Genomic DNA, 18449 nt, shown 5'->3' with positions numbered 1-18449 from the left:
TGGACCACAGTGGACTAGGCACCAAGGAGCTGCAGTCCCTCTCAAAATTACTTAAGGGGAGTGATCAAGAGTCCTTCAGCTCCAACTCAGTCGTTTGCTAGAGGGCTGGCGTTGTAACAGCGCTGAGGCTAAAGCTTGAACAAAAGCAGAGACCTTTGGGGATTAACCTAGTACTCTCGAGATTGCTGCGTTAGCCTGTTGAGGGACTGGGGTAGGGGTGGTGGAACCAAAGGAAGCACAGAGGCAGACACAAACCTGCATGCAATAGGAGGTACAGATGGAGCAGTTAGCACAAAGCCCCAGACTCCACAGACTGACCTACGGACAAGACTTAATCCTACCCCTGAAAAGGGCATGGGTTACAGGATGAGAACTTCTTGCGAGAATGCCCCACCTTTCCACGCCCACTCCCGGCACCGCCCACACGGCTGAGCCCAGCACCAGCTGAGACCAACAGCGACAGGTGCCCCGGTCCGCACAGACCCTGTCGTCACGTCCGGGGGCGGGCCAAGGCGCCAGGGGCGGGCCCAGGTTAGGCTGGGCAGGGAGGGGGTGAGGTTGTGGCAGTGATTCGGGTGACAACGGTCAATAATGAAAGTGGCTGCGGCGAGGCGGCAGGTTCAGCTGTGCCGGGCGGGGGCGGCGCCCGGCTCGCGCCAGTAGGACCTCGGGGCAGCGTGCGAGATGGGGACCGGGCGCAGGGAGTGAAGTGGCGGTGGCAGCAGCGGCGAACGGAACTTCAGCCAGAGGGGCTCCCGCGCTTCCCCCTCTGGCTCGTCGGCCTCCACCAGCAGGTCCTCGGTCCCCGCGTCCCGCGGGACCTGGACGGCGACGGCGGGGGCATGTGGCGCTGGGTCCGGCAGCAGTTGGTAGGTACCTCCGTCCTGCTACCTCCCTGTCGCCCCCGCGCGGCCTCTGGAGCCCTGGTGGCGGGGAAGGAGTCGCGAGGCCGGGGCGCGGGCGGCAGGCTAGGCCTCGGCTGAGGCGGGCGCGGGGGCCGGAGCCGGCGAAAACCTGAGCCGCCCCGGCGCGCGTCTCGCCTCCCAGCCCCCGCTTCTCAGTTCCTCGCGCCTCCTCGAAGGTCCTCCGCGGCCTCGGCCAGAGTGTCGTTCCCCCTGAGCGAACAGGGCACGGAAAGGGAAAGAGGCTAGCGTTTCCTGTCTCTAGCAATTCGGGACACGTCTGGGTGAAGGGGAGGGGGAGGGTTTGCGTTTAGGCCCCTTCTCGTCCCTGTTTGCGTTACTGCTGCTGCTCCGTGTGGCGTTGCTTATCGAGAAGGAGGGTTCCCTGTCTAGTCTAACTCCTCGCAACCGAAGAAGTGTTACCCAAGGCCTGGGTTAGGGACAGAAAATATTCCAACGCCCCGTTTGGTTTCGGAAAAGATAAGTAGGGTAGTTAGGTCGAACTGTGTGTCCTCACCCCAGCCCAAGTGAAACTTTTGGAATGTAGGCCTTACTTTCCGCCCCCTTTCTCCTGAAGGCAGTTGGCGTGAGACAGGTTTGGGACCAGTGGGATACTTCTGGGCCGGGGGTGAAGGGAGGGGGGAGAAATCTTAGAAGAAGGTGATTAAGGCATATAAAAACCACCACCTTTCTTAGAATTCAGAGAGGAAAAAGTCTTTCCTACCTCCTGGCTACTTCAACACTAAAGCAACAGTGACAAATTAGGACAAAAATTGCTCCTGGCTGAAGCCTTAACCTTGTCTCGATAATGAGGTCTGTTCCTGGTTGCTGCTTAATTTCTAAATCCTGGTAGTTAAATGCTTCTACAATTAAGTGGTTTCATTTATTCATTCAAAAGGCAGTGAAACGAAAGCGATTTTTATGAGACCAAAGCATTGGTTACTCTCCCTGCGCTAGAACAGCATTTTAACGCTTAGACTGAGAAGTGGGCTGTTGCAGAGCTAGCCTTCTTGTGAAGTCGTTTTGCATGGGCCATTATTCTAAAAAAATTATAAATAAAGCTAGAACTACCCGTCACTCCCTCAAACAAATGTTGGCTTTCTATTTTTAGCTAATTGTGAATTCAGATATTCCAGATATACGCCTTGTTAGGAAACCAAGCTAATGATATCATTATAATACCATACTGTGGTAAGATGGACTTTGTTGCAGGAAGCTGTAGCACAGTAACTTGGAGTTAATTATTACAGGTGTGATCTCACGCTTTTGACCTGCCAGTCTTCGGTATAGAAGGATTATTTACCTGATGGTGTTTTTGTCTGGTAGGCAGATCATTTTAAAGTGGTTCTCTTAAATGCTTTTCCTAGATCAAGACACCACTTCTCAGTGTTAACTGTTTTTGTTAACCTGAATTCAATCTTACTTGTTGTGTAAACCACTCATCTTCAAGACAGGCAGTCTGGCAGTGTTTTTTTTTTTAATGATTTCAAGTGAATGCAACTGAAAGGAAGGGTGGGGAGTTGTATGGTTAATTTATAAGACAACTACCTTACTGTGTGGTTAACAAGTTGAACAAGTTGGTGTGCATAAAAAATGCTATCTCTGGCATTTAGTTGCTCACCTCACTGGTTTTGTTTTTAAGTTATCAGATCTTCTAAGTATGTAATTAGACCTGTGCCAAGGTAGGACTTTGTACCTCTGACTAACTTTGTACAGTCACTTAAATTATACATTAGCGATAATGGATATGCAGAGTAATGAAAGTACATTTTACTATCCCAGTCATAAGCAGCTATTCCAGTTACTCCACCAGGAATTACTCAAAGTCTAGTTCAGATTATACTTCTATTTGCTCAATGGATTGAGCCATCCATGTCTTTTAGTAAGAGGTTCATTAAAAAATTGCGATAAATGGGACAGAATTGGTAAGATTAATATGCAAATCACAAGGATAGGTTTTTGGAATTCTAAAACACACTTTATTCATTATATGAATCCTGCTTTTCAACATTTTACGCTGTCATGCCCTCCAAATTTATAGTCTTTTTATTACAGAAATAATTGATATGCCCTAGTAATTTCTCCCCAATTACAGAAAATGCTTGACTCCTTATCTCCACAAACTGTTTTTACTAATCAGACTCAATGAGGAAAATCAGGGGGTTGTCAGAAGGTTAATTCCCCACCCACCTCTTGGGGAAATGGAGTGGAAAGAGAAGATTGGAATATCCTTTTTTTTCTCTTTAGTTCTTTTTTCTTTTTTGGCTCACAATGCTGAAATTACACTAAGAAAATTTTCTTAATGCCTTTTTGGTGCAATTTGCAAATTATTCACAATGTACTCATTTCTAGCACCGTATTATGTGTGTTAACTCATATGACAGCACCTTCATTATATTAGTGCAAATGTCATTAGCTACTCACTGTATTCTAATATTTAGTTGTGTATGATAGTTATTAACCATATTTACTATTAAAATGAGAATTCTAATTAAATTAAAAATTCATGGGACTATTAGCTATACCATATTGGGCTGCTCAGAGTGGAACATTTTCATTATCACAGGAAACTCTACTGGACAGCACTACTTTAGAGTTTTAAAGGAAAGTCTTTCCCAATGCATATTTTAGTTGATATATAATATTCATAAGGCAGTGTAATGCTGCTTTTAAAGCACTTCCTGTGTGCAAACATTATAATATGCTAAATACTGAGGATATAAATGTGGGTCAGTGAGTACCAAACGTTGGTTGAATAAATGAATGAGTCAGATTTATTTCAGCATCAGTTTGGAAGTACCTGCATTCTTTGCCTTTCTGTTTGCCTTCCTCTCAATGAATGAAGAGTAGGAAAAGGAAGCAGAGGCCTGTGGTGGTGATATTATTTTGCTGTGGCTAAAAAGTTTTACCCAAAGCAGTTAACATTTAAGAACCTAGATCTTAGGATATTTGCTTCTTTTATCTCCATGTTCAGACATGTATTCTTAGACACCTAATTTTTCATTTGATTAGGGAGGGTCAAGCAGTAGAGGAATCCCAAGTGTCCCAGCAGCACTGAAGTACGGAGCTTGACCAGATCTTTAAAGAACCTTATGACTGCCATTATTGTTATTAAATATCCCTTCTATCCCTTTAGCCTGTTTCAGCATAGCCAGAGTGATCTTATTAAATCACAGGTTAGATCATGGAATTCCTGTATTTACAACCTAAGGACTTGTCTTCTTGCTCAGAGTGAAAACCAAAGGCTCTGTTTGATCTGTATACTTTCTTCCCCAAATCACTTCTCATTCCCCATCACTCTTCACTCACTTTGCTTTATCCATACTGGCCCTCCTGTAATTCATTGGAAATGTCAGACCTATAGTACTTAAATCTCAGGATCTTTGCCCTGGCCGTTACTTCTGCCTAGAGTGTTCTTCCTCCAGTTATCTGCTGGCTCCTTTACTCCCCTTCATGTCTTTATTCAGTTGTTATAGGGGAGGCCTTTTATGAACATTCAGTATAAAATCGAACCCTCCCCAAGACTTTCCTATTCTCCTTCCCTGATTTTTATTTATCTTAGCACTTATAACTATTTAATATATTCTATAATTTTCTTATTTATCTCATCCCATGAAGATTGTGATTTTGATCCATTTGTTTTAGTTCTCCATATAACAAAAGCTGTTTCTCAGTTCTGCATCCACTTTTAGGTGACACCATTTCTTTCTCATTTATTTATTCATTCATTTACTCAAACATTTGCTAAGCACTTACTCTGTGATAGCATGTTGCTTAGGCACTGGAATTACCAAAATGAGTTACTATCCTAGCCAGTCTACTAGAAATCTCTTCTCTAATAGATATTTGCATTGTTGTCATTTTTTCCTATTGCAAAAATATTGCAGTGACTGTTCTTATTTATGTTTATGGCTTTTTAAAATTGAAATACTTAGAAGTAAAATTGCTGGGTCATGGTGTATACACATGCTGACTGTTACTAGATGTTGCCAAATTATTTTCCAAAACACAATAGTTCCTCTTTCTCTACATGTTGGTCAAAACTTTGTACTGTCAGACTTGAAAAAATTTACCGATCTGATCAGGGTGTAATTTGTATCTCATTTTTTCTAATTTGCATCTTTCTGATTGCTGCTGAGATTCAGGTGTCCTGTATTTCATTCCTGTGAATAAGAATACCTGTTTTTCTATTGGGTATTTGTCTTTCCCTTTTAGTTCCTTCTGTAGTCAAGATGTTAATTGTTGTATTTGTTATAAATTCATATCTTCTTCCAGTCTGTCCCTCGTATTTAACTTTGTTGATAGTATCTTTTTGATACAGAAGTTTAAAACTTATCTATAAGTAAATTTATTAGGCAAATGATTACCGCTTTTTATTACTTGTTTAGAAATTCCTATGCCAGGATCAGAAGGCTGTTTTCTTAATGTTTTCTGAGAATTGTCTTAAAATTTAATTTTCCAGCATTTAGGTTCTTAATGTATTTGAAATGGATTTTTGTGTATGGGATAAAGTAGGTAATTTATTTTCTTCAAAATGAAAAGTTATTTTTCCTGGTGGTTTTTAAAAAAATATATATTTTTATTTTATTGATTATGCCATTCCATTTGTTCTATTCCCCCCCCCCCCGTCATTCCCCTCCACCCTGCATACCCCTCCCCCACCATTCCCCCCTTTAGTTCATGAACACGTGTCTCAAGTTCTTTAGATTCTATATTTCCCCTACTATTCTTACCCTCCCCCCTATCTATTTTCTTTTTTTTTTTATGTGGTTAGTCCCTTTTATTTATTATTTTTTTATTTACTTATTTTTCAAGTACAGTTTTCTATTTCTCCCATCCCAGCCCAACCTGCCCTGTGCTCCCCACCTCCCTCCCATTTCCACCCCCCTTAGTTCTTGTCCTTGTGTCCTTCATATTTGTTCCTCCAAATACCTCCCCTTTTTTCCCCTTAGATTCCCTCCCCTCTCCCCTTTGGTCACTGTCCCCCTATTCTCTATTTCAGTGTCTTTTGTTTTTATTCTGCTTGCTTGTTTGTTTTGTTGTTTAGCTTCCTGTTAAAGGTGAGATCATATGGTATTTGTCTTTCAACACCTGGCCTATTTCACTCAGCATAATGCTTTCCAGTTCCATCCATGTTGTTGCAAAGGGTAGTAGCTCCTTCTTTCTCTCTGCTGCATAGAATTCCATTGTGTAAATGTACCACAATTTTTTGATCCATTCATTTACTGACGGGCACCTAGGTTGCTTCCAACTCTTGGCTATCGTAAATTGTGCTGCTATGAACATTGTGGTGCATAGGTTCTTTGAAATTGATGTTTTAGGATTCTTAGGATATAATCCCAGCAGTGGAATTGCTGGGTCAAAAGGCAGGTCGATTTTTATTTTTCTGAGAAAATTCCATACTGTTTTCCATAATGGTTGTACCAGTCTGCAATCCCACCAACAGTGAACTAGGGTCCCCTTTTCCCCACACCCTCGCCAACATTTGTTGTTTGTTGCTTTGTTTATGATAGCCATCCTGACCGGTGTAAGTGGTTTTAATTTGCATCTCTCTGATGGCTAGCAATATTGATCATCTTTTCATGTGTCTCTGGATATTCTGTATGTCCTCCTTGGAGAAGTGTGTGTTCAAGTCCTTTTCCCATTTTTTAATTGGGTTAGTTGTCTTCTTAGAGTGCAGTCATGTGAGTTCTTTGTATATTTTGGAGATTAAACCTTTGTCTGAGGTATCATTGGCAAATATATTTTCCCATAGAGTTGGTTGTCTTTTTAATTTAATACTGTTTTCTTTAGTCACACAGAAGCTTTTTATTTTGATGAGATCCCATTTGTTTATTTTTTCCTTTATATTCCTTGCTCTAGGGGACATATCAGTAAATATGCTGCTGCGTGAAATATCTGAGATTTTCCTGCCTATGTTCTCCTCTAGGACTTTAATGGTTTCATGACTTATATTTAAATCTTTTATCCATCTTGAATCTATTTTGGTGTATGGTGTAAGTTTGTGCTCAAGTTTCATTTTTTTGCACGTAGCTGTCCAGTTCTCCCAACACCATTTGTTAGAGAGGCTATCTTTACTCCATTTTATGTTACTGCCCCCCTTTGTTGAATATTAATTGACTGTAGAGGGTTGGGTTGATTTCTTGGCTCTCTGTTCTGTTCCATTGGTCTATGTGCCTGTTTTTATGCCAGTACCAGGCTGTTTTGATTACAGTGGCCTTGTAATACAGTTTGGTATCAGGTATTGTGATCCCTCCTACTTTGTTCTTGTTTCTCAAAAGTGCAGCTGCTATTCGGGGTCATTTATGGTTCCATATAAATTTTTGAAGTGTTTGTTCTATGTCTGTGAGATATGCCATTGATACTTTACTAGGTATTGCATTGAATCTGTAAATTGCTTTGGGTAGTATGGACATTTTAATGATGTTAATTCTTCTGGTACGTGAACACAGTATATGTTTCCATTTGTTTGTTTCTTCCTTGATTTCTTTCTTCAATGTTGTATAGTTTTCTGCATACAGGTCTTTTACCTCCTTGGTTAGGTTTATTCCTAGGTTTTGGGGTTTTTTTTTTTTTTTTTTTTGCTAAATCGAATGGGATTTTTTCCTTGATTTCTGCTTCTGCTGTTTCGTTGTTGGTGTACAAAAATGCCTTTGATTTCTGGATATTGACTTTGTAACCCTCTGTTTTGCCAAATTCATTAATTAGTAAGAGCAGTTTTTTGGTAGAGTCTATAGGGTTTTCCATGTACACTATCATGTCGTCTGCAAACACTGACAATTTTGTTTCCTCCTTTCCAGTTTGGATGCCTTTTATTTCTTTTTCTTGCCTGATCGCTGTGGCTAAAACTTCCAATACTATATTGAATAGAAGTGGTGAGAGTGGACATCCTTGTCTTGTTCCTGATCTTAGTGGAAAAGCTTTTAGTTTTTGCCCATTGAGTATGATGTTGGCTGTAGGTCTTTCATATACGGCCTTTATTATGTTGAGGAATGCTCCCTCTGTTCCCATTTTGCTGAGTGTTTTTATCATAAATTGGTGTTGTACCTTATCAAAAGCTTTTTCCGCGTCTGTTGATATGATCATGTGTTTTTTGCCTTTGCTTTTATGTGATATATTACATTTCCCCCTATTTTCTATCTACTGTCTATGCTACTTATTTTCTGTACCTTCTCTCCCCTTCTCCTTCTCGCACTCCCCTGTTGCTAACCCTCCACGTGATCTTCATTTCTATGGTTCACTCCTGATCTAGCTGTCCTCTTAATTTGCTTTTGTTTTAGGTGTGGTTGTTAATAACTGTGAGTTTGCTGTCCTTTCATTGTTCATCTTTTTTCTCTAGATGCCATCTCTTCTCTCTAGATTTACTTTTTTTTTTTAAAGCAAGGAGTATTAATGGGTGGTAAATGTTCTTAGGTTTTGTGACTTAAAATGTCTTTATTTTACAATTATAATTGGATACTAATTTAGGTGGATGCAGAATTTTAGATTAACAATTACTTTCAGTCAGCATTTGAAGATACTACTTACTACATTGTTTTCTAGAATTTAAGTACCACTGGTGTAAAAATACACTTTAAATCTAATTGTCATTACTTTGTTGATAATCTCTTTGACATTGTTTTTTTAAGATTCTCTGTCCATGTTTTTCAACTTTACTGTGTTGTATCATCATTTTTTAAATATTACTTTTGTTTTTTCTGCTCTGCAATTGTGCTTTTAATCTGAAGGCTCTTATTTCTACAGTTCAGAAGATTTTCAGCCCCTTTTTTCCCTTTACATATTACTTCTCAGCCTTTAATTTTTCTCACCTGGAACACTTCTTCACATTAATTGGTCCTTGATGGCTGTTAATTTCTTTTCCATATTTTCCATCTGTTTTTATTATGTGCTGCTTCCAGTGTGAATTTCTTAGTCCTAACTTCCAGTCTGCTAACTCTCTCACCTCGCCTCCAGTCTAGAGCTTATCCTGTCTTCTGTATTTTTGATATAAGTGACTGTTCTCATTTCCAGGATTTATTATTGGACCTCTTTCATTTCTATCTGTTATTGATGTATATTTGCCTGATTTGTCTCACTATGTTCTTTTAAAAATAACATTTTATTATCTCTTAGATTTTATGTATATTTAAAGGTACACAACTTTTTTCCAGCCTCCTTTCAACTGAACCTAACTCTAAGACCCAGATACAAAGGGGGTGCTACTTATTAATCCTTATAATGCCATGGGACTTGAACTTCAGGCGGCCTGTTTGCAGACCCAGAGTCCCAAAGGGGAAGAGAAGAGCCTTTGGGACTCTGGTCTGGAATGATTATCAGAAATGATTATCTTAAGCTAGCTAAGTCTTCTTATTGAAGGAAAAAAAGAGAGATTTTTATCCATCTCTGCTTTTGTGAAGTAAAGGAAGAGTTCCAAGTATGGACTTTTCTAAGATCAATGACTACTTAATGCCCCAGACAGGGCTTGAATCCAGAGAGTTTTTTTCAGGGAGTTTAGCAGTCGCAGCAGTTTTCCCTGTATGTCTCTCTTTCCCAGTCCTGCCACTGAATGTGCCTGAGAGTGAGGCGAGACTGTAGGAGAGGTCAGGGGAAGACATTTCTAGGCAGCAGTGGTACTCTGGAGATGGGGGTGACAGGTATGTAGAGGAAAAGGAGAAAGGCGATTAAGAGTTCTTTGGCCATTTTCAAGTTGACATAATATTTTAGGTACCATAAGAAGTTAGGTCTTGCTTACACCTTAATGTATATCACATCTGAAAAATGTTACCTAACATAAAATGCAATACATTTGAGTTCATTTTGAGCTGCATGGCAAATTTTTTGGAAGTTTTTGAAAGTTTCCATTTTTTCTTCATCTCGAACCTTAGGAGCCACCAAATTATTTTAGAGTTTGAGAAGTTTGTGATGAAATAGAAATGCTTAAAAGAGATAGGATAGTTGTGTGTGTGTGTGTGTGTGTGTGTGTGTGTATATATATATATATACACATATGTATTTTAGAACATCTGTACAGTAATGAAATTATGCCATTAATTTGATTAACTGTATAAAGAGTACATAACTCTGAATAAAGAGTAGATAACCTCAACTTTTTATTCAGAAGAATGTGTTTGATAATTTGTCGGTAGGAAAATGAGTGAGTTATCTAATGACTTGTTTCAGTCAAAATTTTACTCATTTTACTTGATAGTTTCATTGTGTACTTAGTAAGAGACCGTACTTTTTAAAAATGAGGTTTTAGTCAGAGAAGGCCCCTGAGGTCCCATTTTGGTATTTTCACAGTATCAAGCATATTACCTAGCACATAATCAGTGCCTACTGGCATTTATATACTGAATTAAAAAATTAAATTATAGGATAATGTAACAAATGACATATTAAGTGCCATAATATTTCAGAATAGTCAGATATTTTTACTTAAACTTGGTACAGTGCATAGTATTGAGTCCATTTTTATTAACAGATGCTTGTGTTGCATGTTGATATTCTGAGATTTCACTTTGAAGAGTCCTTTGCGATGAGTGCAACTGGCAGATAAAGCTTGAGTTCAGGATTTAATCATGTTACCTAGGAAATTATTTTTCACTCTTGCTAGGAAGAGAAAGTAGATACGCTTGCTCATCTGAGTTCTCCACTATACTCTTTAATGTAAAAGTTCCCCAAAACTCTAACAAAGATGTGAGGAGGTTCTTGATTCTTTGCTATTAAAAGACAGGGAGGTAGTTCTCTAATTGTGTTTTCCTGTTGAAATTTAAATGTTGTGAAGGAACTTGCCTCTCAACTTACATATGCAGGTGACCCTTAGATTTTGTGGATCCAACTCTGTAGACCCCATTAAAGGGCATTGATGCAGTGCTGACCTGTCAGTGTTGATCTGTCCAACATATATTTGCAGAATTAAAAAAACAAAGAAAGTTAGAAATTCATTAGGAGCTAGTGGAAGTTCAAATTCTTAAATAATCAGAAACCCTTTTAAGAATCTTTACAGTTTGTAGTCTCTTTAGACCAGCAATTTTAACTGGCATGCTGCAAGAAGTTTTAAAACATGCAATACCTGACGACTAGGGGCACTGACCTCCTTTGTCCCTTAGATTATTAAATTAAAAAATGACAACAGCCAACACAACAGTAGCCATTCTGTGTGAATGAATCAAAACTATACCTGTTTTTTTTTTCAGATCGGCAAAAACTATATATAATGTATTTTTTTGGGTGCTGCAGAATTGTGTTAGTTTGTGTGTGCCAGGAGATGAAGGGGTTGAAAATCGCTGTCGTAGACCGTGGGCTTCCTAATGATGATGTTTTCTGTAGATTGAGATTGTTTTTAGTGGCCTACAACAAAATGAGAAAAACTAGGTCAGTGTGTGTAAAACACATATTTGTGTGTGTGTATTTGTTTAAATTTATGACATCCTTGTTTTTGAGGACTGTCTTTATAATTTTTAAAAATAAACTTTTAAAAAATATATTTGATTATGCTATTACAGTTGTCTCATTCCCCCTCTTCACTCCCCTCCACCCTGCACACCCTCTTCCACCCAATTCTCCCCCTTTAGTTCATGTCCATATGTCATAAATTCTTTAGCTTCTACATTTCCCATACTGTTCTTGCCCTCCCCTGTCTATTTTCTACCTACCATCTTTGCTACTTATTCTTTGTACCTTTTCCCCCCTCCTCCCATTCCCCTGTTGCTAACCCTCCATGTGATCTTAATTTCTGTGTCTCTGTTCCTGTTCTAATTGTTTGCTTTTGTTTTTGTTTTAGGTGTGGTCTTAAATGATTCTGAGTTTGCTGTTATTTTACTATTCATATTTCTTATCTTCCTTTTCTTAGATAAGTCCCTTTAACATCTCATATAATAAGGGCTTGGTGATGATGAACTCCTTGAACATGACCTTATCTGAGAAACACTTTATCTGCCCTCTCATTCTAAAGGAAAGCTTTGCTGGATAGAGCAATCTTGGTTGTAGGTCTTTGGTTTTCATGATTTGGAATACTTCTTTCCAGCCCCTTCTTGCCTGCAAGGTCTCTTTTGAGAAATCAGCTGACAGTCTGCTGGGAACTCCTTTGTAGGTGACTGTCCCCTTATCTCTCACTGCTTCTAGGATTCTCTCCTTCATTTTAATCTTGGCTAATGTGATTATGATGTGCCTTGGTGTGTTCCTTCTTGGTTCCAACTTCTTTGGGACTCTCTGAGCTTCCTGGATATCCTGGAAGTCTATTTCCTTTGCCAGATGGGGGAAGTTCTCCTTTATTATTTGTTCAAATAAGTTTTCCACATGTTGCTCTTCCTCTTCCCCTTCTGGTACCCCTATAATTTGGATGTTGGAGTGTTTAAAGATGTCCTGGAGTTTCTTAAGCCTCTCCTCAATATTTTGAATTCTTGTTTCTTCATATTTTTCTGTTTGGTCATTTTTTTCTTCCTTCTGGTACAATCCCTGGATTTGAGTCCCAGTTTCCTTTCCATCACTATTGGTTTCCTGTGCATTTCCCTTCATTTCAATTAGTTTAGCCTTCATTTGTTCCTCTAATTTGTGACTAAAATCAACCAGTTCTGTGAGCATCCTGATCACCAGTGTTTTGAACTGTGCATCTGATAGGTTGGCAATTTCTTGTTTGCTTAGAGTTATCGGGTCTTGGGCTTTGAGTTCTTCTTGAGCCATGTTTTGGTCTGTTCGTGCCTGTTACATGTGAGGAGCGGAGCCTTAGGTGTTCACCAGGGCAGGGCAAGTCAGTAGCTGGTTTGTGACGGTGTATGTGGGGGCGGGGTCAGAGAGGGGCAAAGGTGGTCCCCTCTGCTGCTTCCTGCCGCTGGGGCCTGCTCAGTCTGTGTCACTGCTTGCTACTTTGCTGGTTTATCTGCACATGAATGTGTGACCACAGTCAGCCGGCCACCTTGCGCCTTCACTGGGCCTGACTGATTTTTCCTGTGCAACCCTGCTCTGCAGCTGACTCCGCCCCTGTTACCGGTCTGGCTGAATGGTTCGGCATTGTTGTTGGACTTCCCTATAGTTCAATTCTCTGTGTTTTGGCTGCGTTTTTGTTACTAAAACTTTGTTGTATTTAAACTTGGTTGTGGGAGGAGGTACAGTGTTTCTACCTACGCCTCCATCTTGGCCAGAAGTCTAATTTGTTTAATTAATACATTATTATTAATTAAACTCCATAGTTTATTCAGATGTTAGTTTTTCATTAATGTCTTTTTTCTGGTTTAAAAATCCCATTTGGGATAACATTTAGTTTTCTAGTATTCTTGGGCTCAGACAGTTTTTCAGACTTTCAAGAAGAATTATTTTATATTTTTATCATCAGTGCTCCTTAGCACACTACAAAACGACATAGGAGGTCTTGCAGGAGGGAACACAGCAGAATCCTGAGACTGCGGCTACTGTTGCTGGCCAGTGGCTAGCTCCTGGTTGCCAGGCAACACCTTTTAATACTTAGGTAGCAAGTAGGAATGAGTGGCCAGAGAGGAAATAAAGGCAGGGCCCTCGCCATGACAGTCTAACAAAGAACTTAATACAGGAGGCTAGAAGCAAAAGTTCACGTGTTGATCCAGTAATCCTGAGCCTGGTCTGATAAGGCTGTCAGGCGTCTGGATCAACACAAGTAAATTATGATAGCGTAGGCATAGGCAGGGGAATCCCTTGACAGTGTGTTATGCGTATCATCTCCACTAGCTGAGAAAAGGAAAACCTTGACGCTGTGTATTCATCCCAAGGCCTAGAAGGGAGAAGGGAAGGAGGACTGCAGAGCCCAAAAGAAAACACCCGTAAACAACTTTGGTTAACTGCCTGCCTCCCATCACATTAGAAAAATGAGCAAATAGAGTCTGAAGCAAGATAAAGATTTGGGCTAACAGACCCTCACCCATACCTACATTTAGGCAGTAATCTCTCCATTGAAAACTGGCACTACCTTTACCTGTCAATCAAAATGTAACTCTTTCACCCTCATGCTGACAACCATGTAAGTCCTCAGAACAAAAGGACTTGCTCTCTGCGCATGACTCTCTCTTGCCACACTGTGGGAGGGGGTAAGGCTGGCAATGGGGAGGATGTCAGGGCCTGGCCACCATGCTGCTAGGCCACCCCTTTTGGCCCCCTGGGCCTTTTGCCACTCTTGCTCTAACCAGTCTTGCTTTTGCTCTCCCATTCACTAATAAGCTTTGCTTGCACACTAATAGGCTCACTGACCTGTAATTCTTTTCTGCATCGGCGAGAACAAGCCTGTAACAAAAGTACTCAGTGAATACTCTGGTTGGTTGCTAAAGTAAATTCCTTTCCTTATATACAGAAGGCAAGAATTGCAGATCAGCAGTACAATTTTAGTAGTCACTATACAGGCTAAGTGAACTGCTTGCTGAAAAATCTGAAAATACGCTCAAGTATTCTTTTCTGTTTTTTAAAAAAATACCAGTTTAACCTAATGTTGCCAAATAATCACTTCTGTGCTTAAAATTTAATTTTCAGATTCTCACAGCAGTTTAGGATTTGCTGAGTTCTCTTTTTTAACCTTCTATAAACATGTTTTACGTTCTTCTGAAACATGTTTCTCAGGTTCCCACCTTATAAAATTATTATTAAGACAGTTGTGTTCCTTTCACCCTAGTTTTCTCTACTTTTTGTTTCAGTTCTTGTCTAAACTAAATAGGATTCGTACATCTCTGTTCTTTGAGTTCACTGTATTTTTTATACTTCAGAATCTTTTACCTAATACATTAGCCTATTTAAATTTGTACTTAGAAATATTTATTATAGTTTCCTGGTTTGAATAATGGCTATACTGCTCTTGGTATGAGCAGCAGCTTGTAATGTGAGTAATTCTGTTATAGACCCAAGGTAGTGAATACTTGTAATATAACTTATATTTGGCCGTACAAGCACTTTGTTGATTTTCATCCTATCGGCCCCAGTATCCCCTGTTTCTAACCAAATGACTGCCCCTTTCTTTTTATCCTGAAATAAAATTTAAACATATAACCTGCTGATACAAATAACTTGGTTTATCTTATTTATTTTTAATTTAAATTATATTTTATTGGTTATACTATTACCAATTTTTCGACTTTTCCCTCCTCCACTCACCCTCCTCCCTCAGGCAACCCTCACACAGCAGTTCATGTCCATGGGTCATGCATATATGTTCTTTGGCCAATTCCTTCACTGTCTTTCAACCAGCCTCACCTCCCCACTCTCCTCTTACAAGCATTCATTCTGTTCCATGCTTTTACGCTTCTGATTCTATTTTGCTTGCTAGCTTATTTTGTTCATTAGATGCCACCTATAGGTGAGATCATACGGTATTTGTCTTTTACTGACTGTCTTATTGTACTTAGTATAATAGGTCCACCTGTGCTGTCACAAAAGGTAAGAGTTCCCTTTTTACTGCTGTAGTATATTCCATTGTGTAAATCTACCAGAATTGTTTTTATCCAATGAGGGGACAAATACTGTTTTTTAAAAACAGTCAACATTATTAATGCCCAGAACTACTTGTGAGAGGTTCAGCTAATGACTTTCTCTTCATGTAGTCATTTCTGCTTTTTATATAAGTATATAAGGTCAAATTTTAATAAGTTCCGAGTCACACTCCATTTGTTATTTGATAGTCTCTAGAGTATGTATCCATGCCAGTTTTGCCTCGGTTTTTGAAAAATGAAATTATTCTAAAAAAAGAACAGTGTACTTGATTGGCTTGTTGTTTTTTTTATAGCCTTGTAAAGTTTTCTCTGTGACACTAGAAGTCTGGGGCAGTGGTAAGAAATTGGTCCTTTTATACCCACCCAAGTTTAAGGACACTGACACCATTATGCTCTACGAGATGAAGCTTAATAAATTGAAAATTTTACACGTCAGATATGATTATTGGCAGGATCAAATCATTTGAACTTTATGCCCAAACAAATAGGGCTTGAGGGAAGTACATTTCTTCTTCTTCTCTTTTTAATTTTTTTAATGTTTTACAGTTGTTTCAATTATTTCCCTCGCTCCCCCCACTTCCTCAGTGAGTCCCCACCCCATTGTTCATGTCCAGGGGTCCTTCACATGTTTCTTGACTAGTCCCTTCACCTTCTTTCAAATAGTACCCCTCTCCCTCCCCAAAGTATTTTTCTTAGGAAGATACAGTGCACCATCTACCCCATTCTCTGAGAGAAGCCAAGAAGTATCCCTTTAATGAGCCTCCATTTTCCCTGGCCAGTGTGTAATCTGTTCTTGTCTCAGGGACTCTCACCAGGACTTCTTGAGCCTCCTTGTTTATAGAGCTTCTTGTTCTTTGTAGTAAGAGTAAGATCTAGGTTCTTACTCTTCTCTGTAATAAAGCTTTTCTCAGTCTAAAATAAAGATAACATTATGTGTGAGATTTTTTTTTAAAAAGTCAACATTAAAGCTCTAGTTGTCATGTGAAGGAAAAATAAATACTTTATATTAAATAATACCTGTTTCAGTATGTGAATTCTCACCCTAGACATAATTATCAGTTACTGTAATCATGGGAATGCACAGCTATTAATGCAGACTGCTGAACATGTAGTGTTTTAGTGGCTCAAGTCCAAGTGGCATTTCCATTGGCAATGCAGTTTTCTCAGAGTGAACCACTCTTCATAAAGTTCTGGCAAAACAAAGCATGTCTTCAATTTGCATGGTAGTTGCATTCCTGAAAAATTAATATTTTCATACAAAAGATTTTGTGTTTACATTTAAATAGGAAATTCATATTATTCTAAAGATATTTTTACCAATATGAGTATCAAGCATGACATTTGAAAGTTGTCGGGTTCACAGGACATTTCTTAGTTGTAAGGATTCTACGATGCATTGCTGACTGTCCAGTATCTCTGCCCCCCCCCCACTAACAAAATGCCAGTAGGCACCCCCCTGTCAGTGATTGTGAGATTATTACCAACCTTATTTCTTTTGTTTTAAATATTTTATTGATTATGCTATTACAATTGCCCCATTTCTTTTCCCCCCTTTATTTCTCTCCATCCTGAACCTCCCTCCCACCAGCATCCTTCCCACCACCTTAGTTTGTGTCCATGGGTCATGCATAGAACCTCTTTGGCTTCTCCATTTCCTACACTATTCTTAACCTAACTGTCTATTTTGTACCTACTGTTTGTGCTTCTTATTCCCTGTACAGTTTCCCCCATTCTCCTCACTTTCCCTCCCTGCGGATGACCCTACGTGTGATCTCCATTTCAGTGATTCTGTTCCTGTTCTAGTTGTTTGCTTAGCAGGGTTTTTTTTTTTTAGATTCAGTTGTTGATAGTTGTGTTTGTTGTTATTTTACTGTACATATTTTTAATCTTTTTCTTAGATTATTCCCTTTAACATTTCATACAGTAAGGGCTTGGTGATAGTGAACTCCTTTTACTTGACATTATCTGGGAAGCTTTTTATCTGCCCTTCCATTCTACCTGAAAGCTTTGCTGGGGAGAGTAATCTCAGATGTACGTCCTTGCCTTTCATGACCTGGAATACTTCTTTCCAGCCCCTTCTTGCCTGCAAGGTTCCTTTGAGAAATCATCCGAGTCTTGTGGGAACTCCTTTGTAGGTAACTGTTTCCTTTTACTGCTTTTAAGATTCTTTCCTTATCTTTAATCTTGGGTAATGTTATTATGATATGCCTTGGTATGTGCTTCCTTAAGTCCAACTTCTTTGGGACTCTGAGCTTTTTGAACTTACCGGAAATCTGTTTCCTTTGCCATATTGGGGAAATTCTCCTTCATTACTTGTTCTAATAAGTTTTCAATTTCTTGCTCTTCCTATTTTCCTTCTGGCACCCCTGTGATTTGGGTGTTGGAATGTTATAGTTGTCTCAGAAGTTCCTGAGCCTCTCCTCATTTTTTTGGAATCTTGTTTCTTTGTTCTGGTTGAATGTTTGTATCTTCCATCTCCAAATTGTTGATTTGAGTCCCAGTTTCCTTCCCATCATTTTTGGTTCCCTATACATTTTTCTTTATTTCACTTTGCATAGCCTTTACTGTTTCCTCTATTTTGCGACCATACTCAACCATTTGTATGAGCTTCCTAAATACCAATGTTTCAAGTGCTGCATCTTATAGGTTGGCTGTCTCTTCACTGCTTAGTTCTGTTTTGGGGCTTTGATCTGTTCTTTCATTTGGGCCTACCAGCTTTATTTCCAAAATGGTTTCTGAAGCCAGCCAGCCTGCCTGCCTGCCTGCCTGCCTTCTTTCCTTCCTTTCTTTAAGCTCATTCCCAAAAGGAATTTTGACTTTGAGGCATATAATTCTTAGCTGTAACAGAGAACTGTTAACATATAGTTCTGTCAATGAGAATAGAAAATCACACGTAAGCAACCAATCAGGAAACAGTAGGCGAGTAGGAAAACCTGTAGAGCAAAGTATATGATCATTCAAAAATATTATTTCAGTAACAGCATTATTTGGATTGACTTGCTAAATACAAATGCTTGGTATTACATTGTACCTATCATAACAGGAAAGGCATACACTTTTATTATACATAAAAGCAAGAGTCTTATGGACTAATTATAATGTTTATAATTACGTCAAGATGAAAGGT

At 39.3% G+C, this 18449-nt stretch overlaps 1 protein-coding gene across 4 annotated transcripts in view; it reads left to right on the top strand.

The window, feature by feature from the left end:
- Positions 1 to 537: 537 nt before the first annotated feature.
- ATP11B (ATPase phospholipid transporting 11B (putative)) overlaps positions 538 to 18449 on the top strand; it is a 106718-nt gene continuing 88806 nt past the window's right edge. For all 4 annotated transcript variants that reach the window (XM_053657598.1, XM_053657594.1, XM_053657595.1 and 1 more), the window contains exon 1: positions 538 to 869. In XM_053657598.1, coding sequence (XP_053513573.1) covers positions 843 to 869 — 27 coding nt within the window. In that variant the 5' untranslated portion in view covers positions 538 to 842. The remainder of the gene's footprint in view (positions 870 to 18449) is intronic.

This window comes from Artibeus jamaicensis, unplaced genomic scaffold, assembly GCF_021234435.1.
Source record: "Artibeus jamaicensis isolate MK-2021 breed Jamaican fruit bat unplaced genomic scaffold, CSHL_Jam_final scaffold_474, whole genome shotgun sequence".
Taxonomy (NCBI): Eukaryota; Metazoa; Chordata; class Mammalia; order Chiroptera; family Phyllostomidae; genus Artibeus; species Artibeus jamaicensis.
The sequence above is the reverse complement of the archived record's forward strand: the minus strand, read 5'-3'. Positions and strand labels throughout refer to the sequence as shown.